General features: G+C 38.0%; 1 protein-coding gene across 1 annotated transcript in view; it reads right to left on the bottom strand.

The window, feature by feature from the left end:
• CACNA1C (calcium voltage-gated channel subunit alpha1 C) overlaps positions 1 to 22,182 on the bottom strand; it is a 614,085-nt gene that overhangs the window by 175,120 nt on the left and 416,783 nt on the right. The window contains exon 10 of the mRNA XM_058191893.1: positions 8,256 to 8,346. Within this exon, the coding sequence (XP_058047876.1) occupies positions 8,256 to 8,346 (91 nt within the window). The remainder of the gene's footprint in view (positions 1 to 8,255; positions 8,347 to 22,182) is intronic.

Raw genomic sequence — 22,182 nt, 5'->3', positions numbered from 1 at the left:
ACAGGTTATTTAATAATCCTCTCCCCACCCCTAACTTTACATATGCAGCAATGACATTTTTTTTTAAATCTGCTTCTCCTGGTGCAATTTCTCACCAAAAAATTGGGTACAGCTTCGATCATTCTGTAAAACTGTAACTTATTTTTGGTGGGTTATCAAGCACCGTCAGGCATCGATGACCCACCTCATACAATGTTTATGTGTTAAGGGAAGTAGAGTGCTGGAGTAAATCAATTGTTAATTCAATCAGAATGGTCTGTGCACCCCTTCAGAAATAACTGCTTTTGGCGTATATGGGCACACCAGAAACATCTTTTCCTGGGACTAAGGTAAAGGTAAAGGTTCCTCTCGCACATATGTGCTAGTTGTTCCCAACTCTAGGGGGTGGTGCCCATCTCCATTTCAAAGCCGAAGAGCCAGCGCTGTCTGAAGATGTCTCCGTGGTAATGTGGCCGGCATGACTAAATATCAAAGGCATATGGAACGCTGTTAACTTCCCACCAAAGGTGGTCCCTATTTTTCTATTTGCATTTTTTACGTGCTTTCAAGCTGCTAGAAGCTGGGACAAGTGACGGGAGCTCCCCCCGTTATGCGGCACTAGGGATTTGAACTGCTGACCTTTCAATCAACAAGCTCAGTGTCTTAGCTACTGAGCCACCATGTCCCTTTCCTGGGACTAGGAGGTTACAGATTGAATCCAAAGTTTTGCCTAGTCCTAGTCCTTTTTATCTGGTCCTCTCTGGAGGGTCTTCATGTTTAATTAAAAAGTAAGCAAACACACAGGGTATTGTTATGCTAATAATGCTATGGTTATGAGAACAATCCATAATATGTTTCCCACCACAGGCTTAGTTAGTGGCCCAAAAGGGGTGAGGAAGAGTTAAAGGAGATGATACCTTAGGAATTTGAAAAAGTCCCAATGCATCTCACAGATTATGGTTTCTTTAAAAAGGGGTGTGTCAATTTGTACTCAGAGGACCTTTGGCCTCTGCAAGTCCTTGAAGAACCATTTTTATACTGACTAGCAGGGACTAGCAATATTTTATGCCAGGGGACACCACTGCACTATTGTGTTCTTTATCATTAATTAAAAAAATTAGTTAAGTAAACAAATGTCTTTTTAAAAAGACAATGTTTTGTAAAATCTCACACAAAACTGCAGAAATCTTGGATATGCAACAAATGTTGGGCAGTTTAGCTACTTTTACTTAATTATTAAAATGATGTGGGGGTTTGTGAAACATGCTATGAACACTTGGATACGAGAATTAAAATGTTAAAATAAAATAACCAAAGCAAAGCTACAGTATAGGGAATACTTCATAAAAGCCATTGCTGTTGTTAATACCCTATAAGGAGACGAAATCTGAGAACTAATTTCTCATTAATTTCCCTTCCAATCCAGTAAGTGATATTCTGAGATCCATAAAGTTAAATACAATCAATCATGTTAAATAACAAAACAGGATTAGCCAGGAGTCCTTTTCACTCTAAAAAGTAAAAAGCGCATTTATTTTAGAAGCCCAGGATTTGTTCACCATGAATATAATCTCATTTAGTTTACATTGATTATTTCCAAAATAAAGGTATAATCCAGCCAATGTCAAGAACATTCATTTAACAAAGTTAATTAAGTCTATCCCATAAAATAAACAGACGTAACTTTCTTCAATTTCAATTGCATCTGTTTGTGTCTTTTTACATATAAAACTGAGAAGGGTGATCTTAACATTGTCCACATTTCCTCCAAAAGCAATAATGCTTTTAAATCATTTTAGATTTTGGATCGAATCATCTTAGCAAGATCTCCTTTTTGTAGCACAATGTACATTGTTTTACTAATATCTAAATATGGTAAAGGGGACGCGGTGGCTCAGGGGCTAGGACGTTGAGCTTGTTGATCGAAAGGTCGGCAGCTCAGCGGTTCGAATCCCTAGTGCTGCTGTGTAACGGGGTGAGCTCCCGTTACTTGTCCCAGCTTCTGCCAACCTAGCAGTTTCGAAAGCATGTAAAAATGCAAGTAGAAAAAATAGGGACCACCTTTGGTGGGAAGGTAACAGCGTTCCGTGTGCCTTTGGCGTTGAATCATGCCGGCCACATGACCATGGAGACGTCTTCAGACAGCGCTGGCTCTTCAACTTTGAAATGGAGATGAGCACCGCCCCCTAGAGTCAGCAATGACTAGCACGTATGTGCTTTACCTTTAAATATGGTAAATACAGCCTTAGAGTTTTATTATTTATATAAAGAATGTTCTTTCTGCGCCAACTCAGAAAGCTCAAACTGCCCAAGGAGGTGCTGATCCAGTTCTACAGAGGAATTATTGAGTCTGTCATCTGCACCTCTATAACTGTCTAGTTTAGTTCTGCGACAGACACAGACTTCAGAGGATAATTAGAACTGCAGAAAAAACAATGGCTACCAACCTGCCTTCCATTGAGGACTTGTATACTGCACGAGTCAAGAAGAGGGCTGTGAAAATATTTACAGACCCCTCACATCCTGGACATAAACTTTTTGATCTCCTACCCTCAAAACGACACTATAGAGCACTGCACACCAGAACAACTAAACACAATTTTTTTTCCTGAACACCATCACTCTGCTAAACTAATAATTCCCTCAACACTGTCAAACTATTTACTAAGTCTGCACTACTATTAATCTTCTCATCGTTCCCATCACCCATCTCCTTCCACTTATGACTGTATGACTGTAACTTTGTTGCTTGTATCTTTACAATTTATATTGATATTGTTTCCTGATTGCTTATTTGTACCCTATGACTATCATTAAGTGTTGTACCTTAGAATTCTTGACGAACGTATCTTTTCTTTTATGTACACTGAGAGCATATGCACCAAGACAAATTCCTTGTGCATCCAATCACACTTGGCCAATAAAAAATTCTATTCTATTCTATTTCACCAAACAATGCTCTAACAGCATGGTATATAAGTAGAATCCACTGCTAGCCTTTTTCAGATCAGGTGCGTGTGACAGAGGCAAACTTTGATTTGAAAATCAAATGGGATCCAAAAAACCACAATACTTTCTTTGATCAAGGCGCTGTTAAGCTTGACAATTCAAGCTGTCCTTTAAAGTTATCTATTGCCAGATTCAGGTTCTGGTGTTCAAAGGGAGTCTCAGTAGGACTTCTTCCACCAGATAGAAAAGCACCGAATAAATTGTCCAGAAAAAAAGATGCTGAAAGCTTGGTGATTACTTCTAATGGAGTAATTCCATTATTGATAAGATTTTCAAGACATAGCATTTATGAATCCTCCCCTGTCCGCCCTCAAGGTTTCTCACATAGAAAGACAGCTTTGCAAACTACAATTCCTGACAAACTGTTATTGCAGAAGAATTAAGCAAGCTGAGCTTGGTGAGCATTATTTTTTTTTAGTTCTGATACTGTATTTATATATTATTCTCAAACAAGATTTCAGCAAAAGACATAGCTGAGCATCTCTGTAGGATAGTAGACTGCACATAATTTAAACTACCCCGAAAATAAGACCCAACCAGAAAATAAGTCCTAGCATGATTTTTCAGGATACTCATAATATAAGCCCTATCCCAAAAATGAGCCCAAGTTATGATTGTCAGCCAGATGGATGCATTTAGTACCATGTTTTCCCTAAAATAAGACCTATCCAGAAAATAAGACCTAATGTGTCTTTTGGAGCAAAAATTAATATAAGACCAGATCTTATTTAGGGGGAAACATTGTATGTAGAACAGATGAATTAATTAGTTGATTTGAATATTGTATCAGTCTAATTCCAGGGATCTGAAAATAACCCCTAACATAGCATTGCTCCAGAATTGTGGCCCAGCTCATATATACTGTAACAATCAAGTGATTGTATAAGGCAAATGACTCTTTAGACACTGCATAGATCTGTGCATGGGAAAATCTTGCTTTCTTCCTGACCTCTGGGTCAGTGAAAAATACTATTTTGAATCATGATGAAAAGCATTTATGTAAGCTAGTTTTTATCTCATTTGGGAAGAGATTACATGCTTTTGGCTTCAAAATACAATTCTGTTCCCATGGTTTATATTTTTGCATATAAACTCTTTCTTCCTAGTTATTTTACAAAATGATCTTTGTCACATTCTCAGTTATTGTTTTTTTCAGACAACCTTCTGCAGTTATTCCAACTGACTATTTCTATGTAAAATTTGATTTCTATTTGAAACCTGTTTAAAAACATGTGTCCAAGGGAATATGATGGATTCTTTTCAAGGTAACACATTTTATTGAAAAGTGTAAGCTTTTGAGAATATGCTCATTTCATCAGAATGAAAGGTTATGACTTTTAATGGTATTTGTCATCCTGAAAAGGATATCCCAGACTCCTCCTGGTTTTTGACTGTTATAAACAACCATAATTCTCCTCCTACAATGTATAAAAGATCTACGAAATTTTGGGACAAAATAAAAACCACAAAAACCACAAAAATGACAACTATGACTCCTTCTTTCAAGAAGTTAATTCAATCTGTTTTGTGACTTTCCCCTTTCTAATATCTAGCATCAGAAGTCCCTATCTATCTATCTATCTATCTATCTATCTATCTATCTATCTATCTATCTATCTATCTATCTATCTATCTATCTATCTATCTATCTATCTATCCATTCATCCATCCATCCAAAGGTGACTCTGGATGGCACACAACAGGCAGAGACAACAACAGATACAAAAACAACAGGTATTAGAAAAAATATATAAAAATCCATATTTTTGTGGATCCACACCCCAGGGAACTTTAGTTTACCAGCTCACAGCATCAACAGGGTACCTAGTAACCACTCCCTACCACACTACCACACTGTCACATACACAACATGCAAAGGCACCCCTCCCCTGCTGCAGACAGGGGCATCCTTCTCCATTCAACATTGTCAATTCCTTGTCCAATTCTTACCCATCAGAAGGGAATCAACACACTTACATCGATTAGCATCCAAGGACATCCCTCCCCTGCTGCGGAATGGGATAACCTGCCACAGTTAAATTGCCACAGCCAATTTGCCACTCATTCAACCAAGCCAATCCTGGTTCTCACCCCAAGGAAGGGATGCACAGTGAGAAACCCATGAACTAGTTCTGTGCGTATTCAAGAAAGAGAGACTGAGATGAGATTATAGGATCTGTGCCTCCCTTTCGCCTGGGTTTTCAACTGTTCATTATGAAGTAGTTAAAGAACACTGTAAACAACAAGAAATGCAACCACAAGGTATGATCGCTGTGAGTGTCTGAGTTTTTCTAAATACTTCTGATTTTCAGAAGTAGCATTAAACATAGGCGCCATCACAGCAAACTCTGATTTTATTACAATTGTTTTGGTACAAACAGAACTTTGACCTAAACAAAGAGAGGGCCACTTATGCACTTCTAATTTGAAGAAATGCTCAAGGTTGTGCTATGCTAGCAGTAAATAGCAAATGTATGTGTCTAAACTATACTTACCTTCATATTTTTATATGAAATGAAGGATAAAGCTTGTATTTTGTTTTTGTTGCTTAGGTTGGTGAACATTTAACATGAAACATAATTTACTTCTAACAAATCTTAATCTGGGACAAAATATGCTTCACCAAATACACTTTATGCTATCTGTATCTCCCATATATTTTTATGTTTCTCTTAGCATTCACACTTTTTAAAAATAATTCTCTGGAAGATACAGGTAGTCCTCGACTTACGAGAATTCAGCCCAATGTTTCCATTGCTAAGTGAGACATTTGTTAAGTGAATTTTGCCCCATTTCATGACCTTTCTTGCCACAGTTGTTAAGTGAATTGCTGCAGTTGTTAAGCTAGTAATATGGTTGCTAAGTGAATCTAGCTTCCCCCTTGACTTTGCTTATCAGAAGTTCAAAAAAACAACAGGTATTAGAAAAAATATATAAAAATCCATATTTTTGTGGATCCACACCCCAGGGAACTTTAGTTTACCAGCTCACAGCATCAACAGGGTACCTAGTAACCACTCCCTACCACACTACCACACTGTCACATACACAACATGCAAAGGCACCCCTCCCCTGCTGCAGACAGGGGCATCCTTCTCCATTCAACATTGTCAGTTCCTTGTCCAATTCTTACCCATCCGAAGGGAATCAACACACTTATATCGATTAGCATCCAAGGATATCCCTCCCCTGCTGCGGAATGGGATAACCTGCCACAGTTAAATTGCCACAGCCAATTCGCCACTCATTCAACCAAGCCAATCCTGGTTCTCACCCCAAGGAAGGGATGCACAGTGAGAAACCCATGAACCAGTTCTGTGCGTATTCAAGAAAGAGAGACTGAGATGAGATTATAGGATCTGTGCCTCCCTTTCGCCTGGGTTTTCAACTGTTCATTATGAAGTAATTAAAGAACACTGTAAACAACAAGAAATGCAACCACAAGGTATGATCGCTGTGAGTGCCTGAGTTTTTCTAAATACTTCTGATTTTCAGAAGTAGCATTAAACATAGGCGCCATCACAGCAAACTCTGATTTTATTACAATTGTTTTGGTACAAACAGAACTCTGACCTAAACAAAGAGAGGGCCACTTATGCACTTCTAATTTGAAGAAATGCTCAAGGTTGTGCTATGCTAGCAGTAAATAGCAAATGTATGTGTCTAAACTATACTTACCTTCATATTTTTATATGAAATGAAGGATAAAGCTTGTATTTTGTTTTAGTTGCTTAGGTTGGTGAACATTTAACATGAAACATAATTTACTTCTAACAAATCTTAATCTGGGACAAAATATGCTTCACCAAATACACTTTATGCTATCTGTATCTCCCATATATTTTTATGTTGCTCTTAGTGTTCACACTTTTTAAGTGAATCTAGCTTCCCCCTTGACTTTGCTTATCAGAAGTTCAAAAAAAAACAAACTGATCACATGACCCGAGAACACTGCAACCATCGAAAATATGAGTGGGTTGCCAAGCGCCTGAATTTTGATCACGTGATCATCGGGATGCTGCAACAGTCGTAAGTGTGAAAACCCATCATAAGTCACTTTTTACAGTGCTGTCGTAATTTTGAATGGCCACTAAATGAACTATTGTAAGTAGAGGATGGGATGTATTATTATTATTCTTAAGGGAGAAAAGTGGATTAATTTTAGCGTCCCTTTAATTTGCTCTATGCAGTCTGAAATTCCTGAAAGAAGCCTTATCGAAAGCAAATGTATAGTTTAGTCAAGTTTTGAGAAATTCTTCTCAATGTCACTTTCTATGAATATGAATGTCAGGGTTTTTTTATAATAACAACAACAACAGAGTTGGAAGGGACCTTGGAGGTCTTCTAGTCCAACCCCCTGCCCAGGCAGGAAACCCTACACCATTTCAGACAAATGGTTATCCAACATTTTCTTAAAAATTTCCAGTGTTGGAGCATTCACAACTTCTGCAGGCAAGTTGTTCCACTGATTAATTGTTCTAACTGTCAGGAAATTTCTCCTTAGTTCTAAGTTGCTTCTCTCCTTGATTAGTTTCCACCCATTGCTTCTTGTTCTACCCTCAGGTGCTTTGGAGAATAATTTGATTCCCTCTTCTTTGTGGCAACCCCTGAGATATTGGAACACTGCTATCATGTCTCCCCTAGTCCTTCTTTTCATTAAACTAGACATACCCAGTTCCTGCAACCGTTCTTCATATGTTTTAGCCTCCAGTCCCCTAATCATCTTTGTTGTTCTTCTCTGCACTCTTTCTAGAGTCTCAGCATCTTTTTTACATCGCGGCGACCAAAACTGAATGCAATATTCCAAGTGTGGCCTTACCAAGGCATTATAAAGTGGTATTAACACTTCACGTGATCTTGATTTTAGCCTTCTGTTTATGCAGCCCAGAACTGTGTTGGCTTTTTTGGCAGCTGCTGCACACTGCTGGCTCATATCTAAATGGTTGTCCACTAGGACTCCAAGATCCCTCTCACAGTTACTACTATTGAGCAAGGTACCACATATCCAGTACCTGTGCATTTTGTGCAAACAAGAAATGATGGACAGCGGATACTGGAGTATTGCTTTTGTGCAGAGTCATAGGAATAATTTTCTGATGCATTTATAAGGTTCTATGGAAAAGTCTGACGGAAAATGTGAATCACTCCAAATTCACTTTTATTCTTTTTGGAAGAAACACTTTCAGACAAAGATAGTTCTGATCTCATCCAGGCTCCCTCTTGGAATCAAGAGGATACCAGCATACTATAAACAGAGTCAAACTCACGCCAATCGTGCGCCGCAGTTTTCTCCTTCAATATCGCCTCCAGCCACATTGTCGGTGTTCACAGATTCCGTCTCACTGGTGGGCATGCTCACTGCAAGGGTCAGAAGAAAGAAAAAGAGATAGGTAGTTGGTAATTAGTCCGTCCTGCATAAATGAGCTTTACTATCAGCAAAAGCACCAGCTTAGCAGAAAGGCGCATATTAAGTATGAGGAGGAAGCACGAGCAAGTGAATGGAGTTTTAAGATTTAGACCTATGTGATTGAAATAAAAATCTCAGGTAAGGCCTATAACCTCCAGATAATGAAACAAATTTCAATTGTCAGTTTATACGTACAGTGTGTGTGTGTGTGTGTGTGTGTGTGTGTGTGTGTGTGTGCGCGCGCACGGGCACAGACACGCAGGCACAGACATGCACACACACATACACATACAGCTAATCCTCATTTACCAACTGCGATTGAGACCAGCAACTCTGTCACTAAGCACTGTGGTTGTAAAGTGAAATATCACATGACTGCACTCAATTTACAGCATCAGCTCTGTTGCTAAGCAATGTGGTTATAAAGTGAAATGTCCCATGATGACTGCATGATGACTACAACTTTAAGGACTGGTCACAAGTCTGTCTTTTCAATGCCATCATAACTTCAAATAGTCGCTGAACAAATAGTTAGTAACGGAGACTACCTGTATATTTTGAGATTTGGGGATTTAACACACTCTCCAGTTGCATACTTGACTACTATCTCTGATTGTTGACTCTTACGAGTTGCAAAGATAATGATGAGCTTTTTCTTCAACTATATCAGCACCTTATAACTAACTATTCCTTTGGCATCTTTTCTGCTGAACAGTGACATAAAGGCTACCATCCATCCATCCATCCATCCATCCATCCAATCACATATACAGTGTTTCTCAACCTCAGTCACTTTAAGATGGGTGGAATTCAACTCCCACAATTCCCCAGCCAGATTTACTTATAGGTTATATTGAAGAGTTCTAATGTCTTAACCATTAGACTAGTGTTTCTCAACCTTGGCAACTTTAACGTGATGAACTTCATGGTTGGCTGGGGAATTCTGGGAATTGGAGTCCACCGTCTTAAAGTGGCTGAAATTGAGAAACACATCACATATCATGCCCTGCACTGACTTGTGTTTAAGAATCTTATAAACTATCCTATAAATGACAGGCCAGATGTTATAATATTAAAGGAAGAAATAGCACACAAATCTATGATAGCACGAGAAAAAGTACATGTTGAACTCTGGGTCATTAAAACAAGCCTCATTCCAAATTTATCTTACCATTCAAATTATCTCTGTGTCTGCTGCCTACCCATGGCTTGTACCCAAATGTGCCTCAGCCGGCTTGCACTTCCATCCTATAGGCGGGGGATCTGACCAATAAAATTAGTGCTTCGTGATACAATTTTCAGGTATTAATCTATTCTCATATTTTCCAGTGTATTTGTTTTTTTCCCCACTGTTCCCCTATAGCAGGCCTGTCAAACTGGCAGCCCGTGGGTCGGATGCGTTACGCACAGGCTACACCCATCCCAGCTCCATAAAGGCAAAAAACATCACGATACGTCACATGATGCGATCGCATTTGACACCCATGCTCTATAGTATAACAGTCTTCCTCCCATGTTTGCCTGTTTTATTAAAACAATGTACCATAGATAAAGATGAACATTTGGACACTTCATAAAATATCCTATTTGTGGATGAAACGAATAATGTATTGTTCTGCACTTGCTAATTTGAATAGGGCAGGCCATGCCCCATGCATTTAATTCACAATGTAGGTATGAAGCTTAAACTGTGAGACTAAGAGATTAAAGGATAATTCATAAATCTTTATGAAGATGTGTGTATCATCTAGAAATTACAACTGCAGGTAAACTGCAAACTATAAAGGTAAAGGTAAAGATTCCCCTCGCACATACGTGCTAGTTGTTCCCGACTCTAGGGGGCGGTGCTCATCTCCGTTTCAAGGCCGAAGAGCCAGCGCTGTCTGAAGACATTGCTGTGGTTAGATGGCCCAACATGACTAAATGCCAAAGGCACATGGAATGCTGTTATCTTCCCACCAAAGGTGGTCCCTATATATTCTACTTGCATTTTTACGTGCTTTCGAATTGCTAGGTTGGCAGAAGCTGGGACAAGTAACGGGAGCTCACTCCATTACGCGGCACTAGGGATTCAAACTGGTGAACTGCCGACCTTTCGATCAACAAGCTTAGCCACTGTGTTCCCTATTTTGTATATAAGACACTGTTATTCTTGATAAAGTGTAGCACGTGTTCCAATATTTATCAAAAGTCTTAAACCTTAACATAATTATGTGCTTATTGTAGTTCTTTTTAAGTTGGTCATTTAAATAATTTGGATGCATCAAATTCTTAATATTTTCTCATACTGTAATATGAATACACAGCTAGCATTATTAGATCCTTATCAAAGGCTTTCATCGTTCTTTAGATCTCATTCCCTGCTACACCTCAGCTACTTTTTTTCATAATAGTTGCAGAATATTGGCAATGGGCTCTTTAATGAGATATAAAGAACATTTTGTTAAGGTTTCAGGTTGTGTTTAATAGATTAAAACAACATTGATTTTCATCCCTTGCTCAGTGTAAGGGATCTTGTTAAAGTTAATTGCTGACAGAGTAATATAGGAAATTCACGGTAGACATTAGAGTGTAAAGCGATCAGTTCTTACTATGCATACCAACTTGAAAATCCTAGGTTAATGCAGTGTTTTGCTGTGATAGTCAAAACATTCACCAAAGGGTGACACACATAGTAAACAGAGCAAAGTAATACAAGGAGCTTGAAGGAGGCCAAAATCTTATATACTCAACTCCAAAGTAAACTGTGTGATTTTTAAGACTGGAAAGAAGCTTAAAGGGGAAAAAAAGAAAAGGAAAAGAAGAAACTAAAAAGAAAGGGGTAGCCAACAGACAGAAAGCAAGGAAGGTAGCTGATGAAATATGTTGGTCAATCAGAGCTTTTCTATCAACACCAAGGAGTTGAAGAAGGAGCCAAAACTCCAAGCAAAAAGTGCCAGCTAAAGGCTAAACCACATTTACTTCCTAAATGAAATAGGGTTCTTAATAATGATTTTATTTTAAATCCTGAAGGATCAATGAAGAGAGGGATGTTGCCTTATACATTGTAAGCCTCCCTGAGTCTTCGGAGAAGGGCGGGGTATAAATGTAAAAAAAAACCAAAAACATAAATAGTCCTTCTTTTTCCTGACGTGGAACAGAAATAGAAAAGAGTAAGAGAATCATTCATGAAGTTCTCATGCCTTTTTCAACAACTGCTCCAAAGTGAAACAGGAAAAATGGGGGGACAAGATGTTCTAGAAGGCAGGAGCAGAGAAGGCCCTCTTCCTGGATCCCGCAAGTCGGAATAATCAGGCTGATGGTATCCACAGCATCCCTCCTCTGCCAGCATGAGTGAGGTGGGGTGAGATGGTTCCTTAAGTAATCTAGACCCATGCTATGAAAGGCTTTAAAGGCAACCATCAACTCCTTGAATTGCACCTGGAAGCAGATCGGTAAACAATGCAGCTCACTGCTGAACAGCCAACCAACCGATCACTATGTTGAGGCTCTCTCTTTGCTGTCCATACAAAGAATTCAAAGAACAAATAGATGAGATGGTAGCTCTTTTGATTACCTATCCCAATGCTGCTTCAGGGCAGGGACCAGGGTATTATTTAAATTAGGCAACTACAGGTTCTAGCAATAATTTGTCATGCTAAATAGGGACGTGGTGGTTCAGTGGCTAATACGCTGAGCATCTTGATCGAAAGGTTGGCAGTTCAGCGGTTCAAATCCCTAGTGCAGCCGTGTAACGGAGTGAGCTCCCGTTACTTGTCCCAACTTCTGCCAACCTAGCAGTTCGAAAGCACGTAAAAATGCAAGTAAAATAATAGGGACCACCTTTGGTGGGGAGGTAACAGCGTTCTGTGCGCCTTTGCCGTTGAGTCATGCCGGCCACATGACCACCGAGACGTCTTCTGACAGCGCTGGCTCTTCGGCTTTGAAATGGAGATGAGCACTTCCCCCTAGAGTTGGGAACGATTAGCACATATGTGCGAGGGGAATCTTTACCTTTACCTTTACCTTTACCTTAACCCTTCAAAATGAGAAATATCGAAGTAGTTGCTCATCAGGATATACCAATAAAACTTAAGAAAAAGGTTGCATTATTTCAACACAGATTTAAAAAGCATGGTATGAACCACAGCAATAAAACAGGAGTTCTCAAATTTTGCAGTGTCATCATAACCCCCTAAACTTTCAAACGGAATTGACATTTCTCATTCCAGTATGTTAATATTGCACACTCAGAAATTTGATTGAAACAATAGAATTTAACTAAAATGAAATTGGAATACTTGAGAATTGCAGTGGTTTTTTTGAGGCGGGGGAGAAGGTCCACACAAAGAACTCCTTTTAAGCCAGATGATATTTTTTAATCATAAAAGGTTGGATCATTTGATACTACTCAGAAAATTAAAGATATAAAGGGAAATAGCTTGAGATCCTTGAGTGTGGATAGCAAACATCTGGTAATATAGATAATTAAAAGAAGGCTGAGGTCTTTCCTAATTAAGGAACAGCAGCCACAACCTCGAAAGTGCTGACTATAGTTTTGTTTAAAACTGGACTGATGTAATACAATTTTGTCCCCAGAGTTCTATTGCACTGAATTGGCATATGTACATATAAACATCTAGAAGGATTATCATCCATAAATGCACAATTACACATATCAAATTCTATTAAGAAGGAAATAATGACTTATATTCTTCATTAAGTCGCAATATTTTCAATACAATTAGAGCTGGGCTGTGGGTTCATACTTCTCCCACTCTGCCTGCAGATGTTGGCTGGCTGGAAAGCCGGGAGCATAGTCCCGTCATGAGTTTGGCTTGCCCTCTTCATGAAAAGTTCAAAACTTGTCAGATGCCTTCTGGACCTTCTTTCTTTCCTGTTCTATGTGACATTTTAACAGCTGGTCCTCGGGAACTGTATAAAACCAGCTAAAAAACACCCCAGTTGCATTACCCAGAGCTAAAGAAGCCAGTTTTTGCTTCTCTCTAGCCAGCCAAACCAATCTTTTTTGTGATAGATACATCCATAAGCAAGAGAAAGGAAATCACTATTTTCTCTTGGTTGCACATCTGAAGAAATGGTTAAGCTTAAAGGAAAAAAAATGCTTAAGGGCAAGAGAATATTATTCACTGAATGAACCTTTATTTCAAACACATGTTTAACTTCACATTACGCTTGCCTTTCGGTTACAACATATTAACACCCATATTTCAGTTTGGGTGATACTGTTTTCAAATCTGGATGACTCATTATATTCAACTGACATAAGAGGATTATTTACTTAGGTCTCATTGAGTTCTAGTTGATATCTATCCAGCCGCAACTTCATTACTGGTAAGTGCTTAAGGCACTATACAGTATTTCAGAAGGCTTCCCGTTCAAAATTCATGAATCCTCACATCTGCTAACTATGACATTTTCAACGTTAAACACTCTTCTAGTTGCTTAGTTGGGGCTAACAGGGTTGAACATGGTCTCCTCAATGCTTTAAAACAGCAGTAGCTCCACACTGCAAAGGTCTTTAATAATCCATAAACAATCTAACTCCCTAGTTCTGTAACATTAAGTTCAATGAATATTTTCCATGTCTCTGAATAAGATATATAAACAAATCATAGCCAACAAGCTAACTATGCAGAAGTGACTGGGGGATCTTAGATAAATGATCTAGCAGTTTCTCAAATGACCACGTTCTATAAAACCTGGAGAATCCACAGCATTCACAATGAAAAAATCTGTCAGTAAACATGATTTATTTTGATTAGTATTCACTCATCTGGGGTAGATTTATACAATTATCTTTTGCCACATCAGAGATAAAAGTAGGACCAACAATACATTAATCTAATTAATTAAATAAATAAATTGGAAACAAATGAAACAACTACACAAGAGAACAAAATCATCTTTCTTTGGGTATGCATTGACGTTTGAGCTTGTGGAAGACTGTTGCCAAACTGGCAAATGATGTGCTGTAGCCCTCATTGGTTCTTACTTATTATGTTACAGTTACAGCAGTTAAAAACATCTTCAACAATATCATTTTTTAAATAAAAAAAAAATAATATCCTTAAAATTTATCACAATGCTAAATGCAGTAAAAGAATTCCTGGAAATGCATATATTTTTATTTATTTTATTTATTTATTTTGTCACAACATCATATAAAAAGATTATATAGTATATATATGAGTAAATATTAGAGGTATATATATATATATATATATATATATATATATATATATATATATATATATATATATATATATATATATATATATATATATATATTTGTTTTCTGAGGTTTTCACGGTGTTTGTATATAGGTCTTTGGTTGTTCGGGTTTCTCCGTGTAAAATTGGAAGTGTCTTGGCGACGTTTCGACGAAGTCTCATTCGTCATCTTCAGGCTTCAGCTTCGTGCTTCTGGGAGCAATGTGTGATCGCCAAGACACTTCCAATTTTACACGGGAGAAAACCCAATAATATATATATATATATATATATATATATATATATATATATGTATATAAATATATATAAATATATATATATATATATATATATGAAGAAGAAAAGAAAAACCATAGGACAGGAACAAAAGCGGATATTTGCTTCCATTCTGTTGGGAATGAGATCTTTTGGCAGAGAGATTTTAAGTTTAAGTTTTAAGATATGAAAGAGTAGGAACTATAGCCTAGAAAGCATGGTACTTGCAGTCATATTATTGCCTCTCTTTTGCCTCCCTTCCCCTTGTACTTCATTCCTATAACTCTGGGAGTGTCCGGGCAGGCTAATTAATGCGCATGTTTGTTCTCTTGTTCCTCTGTGTTTTGTGCTCCAACGTCTCCATTCTCTAAGCAACAGTGGAGGCCATCTTGATGTCTTTGGTGCATGTACAAGATCTTGATCAGTTTCCCAGAGCCAGTTGGGACCCAGCTAATCAATAAACAGAATATCCAAGGATGATGACTCTAATCTGCATTTGTACTATACATACACACTAATTTTAAGAAGAGCTTCCCAACTCTTACCTTTTCAATCAAGGTATTGAAATTACTTGCCTCCAAAAATGTATCTGCTTATTTGAATGTCTAATCGCACCTGTTATTGAAAGTATCTACTATGGCTCTGGCTCTGCCTACAATTTGCTCCAGCTGTTTTTTTTTTTACCTGGTTCACTAAACATGGATTTGTTTGTAGTTAGCTGTCCAGCTTTTTACCCCACCAGCCTCAAAAAGCACCAGCCATTACTGATCATAGCTGATTTACAATAATTATTGACATATTGCATTCAGAAGCTGAATAAAATTAGCACAGCATAGACTATACCGAATATAATTATCTTGAAGTATTCATCAGATAAAATGTCTCAGATGCTTAAATGATGCTGATAATCTTCAATACGATTCTGAAGATACCCACAAAACGTGGATCGTAAATGAAGATTTCCACTTTGAACACAAGAGCATGACGCTGCAAAAGCAACAGAAACAGAGACATGCACCAAAAGACTGCACAGCTACTACAACAGAGAAACACACAAGTGTACAGAGGGGATGAAGACAGAGAACATTGGAACGTTACCATGAGTTTCTGTGGAGTGACTAAACCAAGCAAACTTTCCTTTCTTCTTATCAGCTGGAGTGTTTTCTTTCACAGACAAGATGGTCAAGTACCAGGAACAAGACATCAACAGAGAACATGCAGCCAGGGACAATCAAAAGAAAAAGAAATAAGGAACTCAGCTTACATGTAGGGCAGCCACCTCTATCTTTCATGGTGGGAATTAAAGACACAAAATGAAAACAAAGGCATATGGACAATAAAACATTGTAACAGAGGGCACAGTCTTTTATCTAACAACATCTCCTTCCACCTGGACTGAGGAAACGCCAGAGATACCAGGCTATTAAACTGAAGTCACAGATGCTAAGAGTAGAATTGCAAAATTCAATAGAGCAAGCATAGTCTAATCCAACAGCATAGTTTCTTACACTAATTTAGGATATTACCTACCAGAAGGATATTTTATTTTTACATCAAAGACAATGTAATGACTTCTCTAAGCCTACCATAAATAGTCTGTATTATGCAGATGATGACTGGGTGGCAACTTAAGAGATGCAGAAAACTAACACTCTGTGCCATCTATTCCAGGTCTGGTGGACCTATGCCTCCCCACGCAGCCTTGTAACTGTGATCTGTCTCTTAAGAGCTTCTTAGCCCTTGTCACAAAGCCATTTTTAGTTAGTACCACAACCACATTTATCCAAAAGAGGGCAATGTATTTATTTTCCCCACCTTTTTATCCTTATAGCAATCCTGAAGACAAGCTTGAGAAGGAATGTGATTGATTGATTGGTTGGTCAGTTAGTAACTTCAATGGGATTTGAAGCTGGATCAAAACATTACAGTAATTGGCTTTCCAAGAATGCATTATCTCTAACCATTCATTTTCACAAGAAAATCATTGATAAACGTTTCCTAAGGCAGCAACAGTCTGAGTCTAGCTAGTCTTTGTAACTTCAGCTGGAACAAGTAATAGCATAGTGAAAAAAAGAGACAGGTTTATTTAGAAGCATTTGGAATCAAATACAGGTAGTCCCTGACTTACAACTATTCATTTAGAGATCAAAGTTATAACAGCATGGAAAAAAGTGTGGACTTATGACCAGTCCTCGCACTTACCATCTCAGTATCCCCATATCACACGATCAAATTTGGACATTTGGCAACTGGCGTGTATTTATGAGGGTTGCAGCGTCCCAGGATCATGTGATCATCATTTGCGACCATCCCTGCTGGCTTCTGACAACCAGGTCAATGGGGGAAGCCAGGTTTGCTTACCAATATCATGATTCACTTAACAACTACCTTGTTTAGCACTGGAAATACTGGTTCAAATTGTGGCCCTAAATTGAGGACTATCTGTAGATGAAATATTTGCCTGTGCATATATGTTGTTGTTATTATGTTATTATTAGAATTCTATTCTATTCTATTCTATTATTGATCAGATAGTTGTACAATTTCTGATTTTTATTATTCAATAAAAATTGATTTAAAAGTCATTTTCTGCTTTCTGCTTTTATATTGTGAGATGTTGCAAGCATTGGAAGAAATTGAGTACAAGTACTGTAAATAAAGAACCGTTCTCACTTGACAATAATGTTTCATCATGAAAGGTACTTTAGAGCAGGGGTCTCCAACCTTGGCCACTTTATGACTTGTGGACTTCAACTCCCAGAATTCCTCAGCCAGCTTTGTAAAGCTGGCTGAGGAATTCTAGGAGTTGAAGTCCACAAATCTTAAAGTGGCCAAGGTTGGAGACCCCTGCTTTAGAGAACAATCCACTGGTGCTCCACAATGCCAGCCACTTCTTTTCCAGAAAGTATACTCAAAAGTGGAACACCAGTTCCACTACACTTTATTTGTTATTGCTAGATTTATATCCTGCCTTTCATTTAGGAATTCAAAACAAAGCATATAGTGTTCTCCTCTCCTATTTTCCATCACCACACCTAACTAGAGAGCTAGGTTGGGTTGAGAGTGAATGAACTAATAGAGAATCGCAATAATTTCCTCCCTGTAACAGAGAATCATGGAAAGTCTGTACAAGTTGAATACATTCCCCTGGATACAACATTTACATTCATAGCGGTCCCAAACCCCACTGCCTCTCTGCAAGAGTGTTTGGTCTACTGCTGTGTATGTGCCTCTTTCACAATGGCACTGATAAATCCAAAACCCTTACTTTCTTGTTGGCATTCATACATTGCTATTTCAGTCAGTGTTAGGGATCCTGTCAGATCTCCAAAACTACAATTGCTCAGTGGGAAAGACATATAAATGAGGTACCTGAGGAAACCCAAAGATAAGGAAAAATGTCAGCCCTTCACCAATAGATGAAACCACCCGAAAATTGGGATTACAGTGGCAGATTAATGCACTGTTGTATTTCAGCTAATATGCTATCACATATGAACATATTATACTGAATTTAAACCTTACTCTTCTATTCTGTAGCTCTTTAAAAATGAATGCAGAATAAACTGAGTTATACCAAATCATTAAAGCTGCTCATTACACTTATACGTCACTCTTCAAAGGGATCAAAATCAGCTCCAGTACAATTCTCAGAAGGTCTCCCAACCAAGCAATTTCCATATTGCTGAGTCTATTTTAGATGTAATTGTAAGACTATATATTATATGTATCGAAACATTCCCTAGGACAGGGGTCTCCAACCTTGGCAACTTTAAGACTTGTGGACTTCAACTCCCAGAATACTGGGAATTCTGGGAGTTGAAGTCCACAAGTCTTAAAGTTGTCAAGGTTGGAGACCCCTGCCCTAGGATGACTAGAATCTCTGAAAGCACATGCTAGTTCTTGCCTATAGCATGCCAGACAGTGGGTATTTCCCAGACTGTTGAATGAATCTAAGTGCTATCTATTTATTTTTTCAGACAACAGAAAACTAAATAAAAACCAGCAATATCTGCTTCCTCCACTGTTAGTTCCTATTGTGTCTTCATACCTTCTATTCTGAGTTGTCCCTGGATACTGATGTACAAGGCGGGTTAAATCTTTGGTTAAATCTGCTAGACTTCCTGCCGAAGGTCACCAGCTGATGGTAAACCATTGAAAAAATCACAATAATGTTCCGACTGCTGGACAATTCTGACAGAGGGCTAAATTTGAGTCTGAGTACCCTTACCCCTTGTCCCACCCCGCAAAGCCCCTGTAATATTTATTGTGAGATGAGTCTGGGACCTGCTTGGTAAAGCAGGCGGAGCTTTAATCTTTAAAGTCCTACACGATTCAGCTCCTAGGTACCTTCAAGACTACTTTCACCCTCACTGCCATTAATATGGCGAGGTTGATATCTGCACAAAATTGGAAATGCAGAGAGAACCCACAGGAGGCAGAAATAATCAACAAAATATTGACCTGTGCAGAAATGGACAGGTTAACAATGGAGCTCAAAGATAAAGATGAATCGGAATTCTATGTAACCTGGAATACATTTTATAAATGGCTAGAGAAAAGGAGAAACGTAGGGTTAGAGAATTAGAAACAAAGTGAAGAAAAGGGGAGGAAAAAAAATAATATAAGAAATATTAGATAGGAGTAAACAGGATTTGAATAGATATGAAGTGAATATGTAACTGGAGTGTGATTGAAAATACAAAAAGTATATATGGAATATGCATTACAATATTATATTGTAATCTATATGAAAGAAAAAGTGTTAAAAAAGTATGTACCAGACAAGTCGCACCATGTCTAATGTTTTTAAATTGTATATTTAATAAAATTTATTTTTTTAAAAAGACTACCTTCACACAGAAGTGCTCCATCCTGTATGTTCATTCCTGTTGGATATGCTTTGTATCTGTCATACTTATGAGGTGAAGAAGGATGAAGGCTTTGAAGTACCAATTCTCTTTTGCAGCTCACCTTAAGAACTTGCATCTTCTCAGCAATAGCAAAAGCACTTAGACTTATATACTACTTCACAGAGCTTTTACAGCCCTCTCTAAGCAGTTTACAGAGTAAGCTATTGCCCCCAACAATCTGGATCCTCATTTTACCCACCTCAGAAGGATGGAAGGCTGAGTCAACCTTGAGCCTGGTGAGATTCGATCTACCAAATTACCGGCAGTCAGCAGAGTAGCCTGCAGTACTGTATTCTAACCACTGCACCACTGCAGTTCTTAATCTTATCAGAAGTCTGGTTTGCATTTTATTTATTTCATTTTATGTAATTCCAGCAAATTATATGGTGTGCGATTAAAAAAAAACCTGTAATGGTTTGCTGAAGTAAAATGACGAGCATAAAACAAATAAATAATAATGAACCGCCCAACCCTCCAGCCAAAACCAACAATTGCCTCCTACATCCTAGTATCTTCATGGAACATCCAGACGTTGGGTGTTGCCTGAGTGCCAGCAAGGTTGGTGCTGACCTAAGCTCAGGTAGAACACTATTCCCAAAAAGAGGGGCAGTTACAAAGGAGACATTGCCTTGCCATCATTTCCTAACTGAACTACTTAATTCCCCCCCCCCCCATTCTTATTCTTATGTTAACTAATCCCTTGATTAAGGCAGCGTGCAAACTTGAAAATAACTAAATTTACCAAGTAGAGAAGTGGCTGTGCCACATGTGAAATGACCACTTGCAGAAGGGTTTGAAGCAGCCAAAGCAAGCCTTCCAAAGGACATGGCTGTCTCAATGGTTTAAGAGTGGGGGCTTCCTTAGCACCAACACACTCTTTGAAGTGGAAAAACTCTTAGAAAACTCTGTACAGCCTAATTTTGCACCTTGGAATAAAGAGGTTGAACAAGGATTTTTCTAATTAAATGGTTTTCCTCATGCTTTTTCAGGAGCATAATTTTGGCTTTTGTGCCTCTTTAGATAGCTGGATAAACAGCATCAAATTGTATTTTATAATAGGCAAGTTTAATGCTTTGAGAGTAATTGCTTTTTGAAATTTGTAAATATGTTTGGAAGCATTTATAGAGCTGGAGAATTGCTAATATTATTATCTTAGTTTAGGCCTTGTGCGTGCAAGAGTTATACGAGTATGCCTCAAACATCTGTCAAATTAAGTTTTAACTTTAATATATACTATACTATAACTAATTTATAGATATCCGTTTAATTTGGACACATTCTTAGAGCAGAAGTTTGTGTTTTATTGAGTGAATAAAAATGAGTAATGCTACAGCATAATTCTGCAGCCCAAACTTTGCCTACTTGTATTTGAAATCAAATACAAACTTCAGCACTCTTCACACCTGCTGCTCTTGAACATGTCCATTCCTCCTTTCTGCTTATTTTGAACGTTCTTCTCCCAGGCTTCTTCCAAGTTCTCTCAAAGAAAAGAGAAGTGTCTTTATACAACCTTACTTCCTATTCTCTGCTCTTTGTATCTTGCATCTTCTAATGCTATCTCCAAAACGAAGATAGCATTAGAAGATATGGTCACTAATCTTCGTGGAGACCTCAAGACAGGGAAAGAGTGACCATCAATACTTCTTTTTTCTGTGAGGAAAAAGGCATTAAGTAGCTTTTAAGAAGCATATACAAAAGCTGTACTAGTTTTTTTTATTTATTTTTTATTTATTTTTGTCACAACATTATATACAAGCACATATAATGAAAGAAAACAATAGGATAGGAACGGTAGGCACTTTGTGCACTTATGCACGCCCCTTATAGTCCTCTTAGGAATGGGGTGAGGTCAATGGTAGACAGTTTTTGGTTAAAGCTTTTGGGAGTTTGAGAAGAGACAACAGAGTCAGGTAGTGTGTTCCAAGCGTTAACAACTCTGTTACAAAAGTTAGTTTGGTTAGTTTGGTTATAACAGCTATATTAGTTATTACAACAATTTTACTTGAGTAAAATGAATTTTTCAATCCACAATCCAGATCACAGAAGGGGAGCAATCATTTTTGAGATTTTTTTTTAGTGTTTTGAGTATTTTGAATAATCAGATTCTTTAGGCAGTAGCTCATTCCTCTTTCTTTTTTTTGTCTTCTGTGTAACTGCAGTGATCATGTTCATCTGGATTGTTTTTACATGATCTTGACTTACAACCAGTTGTTTAACTATAGTTTGGAATTATTATACTCTTAGAAAGGGATGCGTTATGGCTTTCATGTTACAGCACCATCTCCCACGGTCACCTAACCGCATCTCACGTGCTTGGCAACTGGTTATATTTGACCTGTTTTTTGCTCATTTCTGGCAAAAGGGAGAATTGACTTACAGTTATGTG

Source organism: Ahaetulla prasina, chromosome 7 (genome assembly GCF_028640845.1).
Source record: "Ahaetulla prasina isolate Xishuangbanna chromosome 7, ASM2864084v1, whole genome shotgun sequence".
Taxonomy (NCBI): domain Eukaryota; kingdom Metazoa; phylum Chordata; class Lepidosauria; order Squamata; family Colubridae; genus Ahaetulla; species Ahaetulla prasina.
This window is presented reverse-complemented; position numbering and strand designations above follow the sequence as displayed.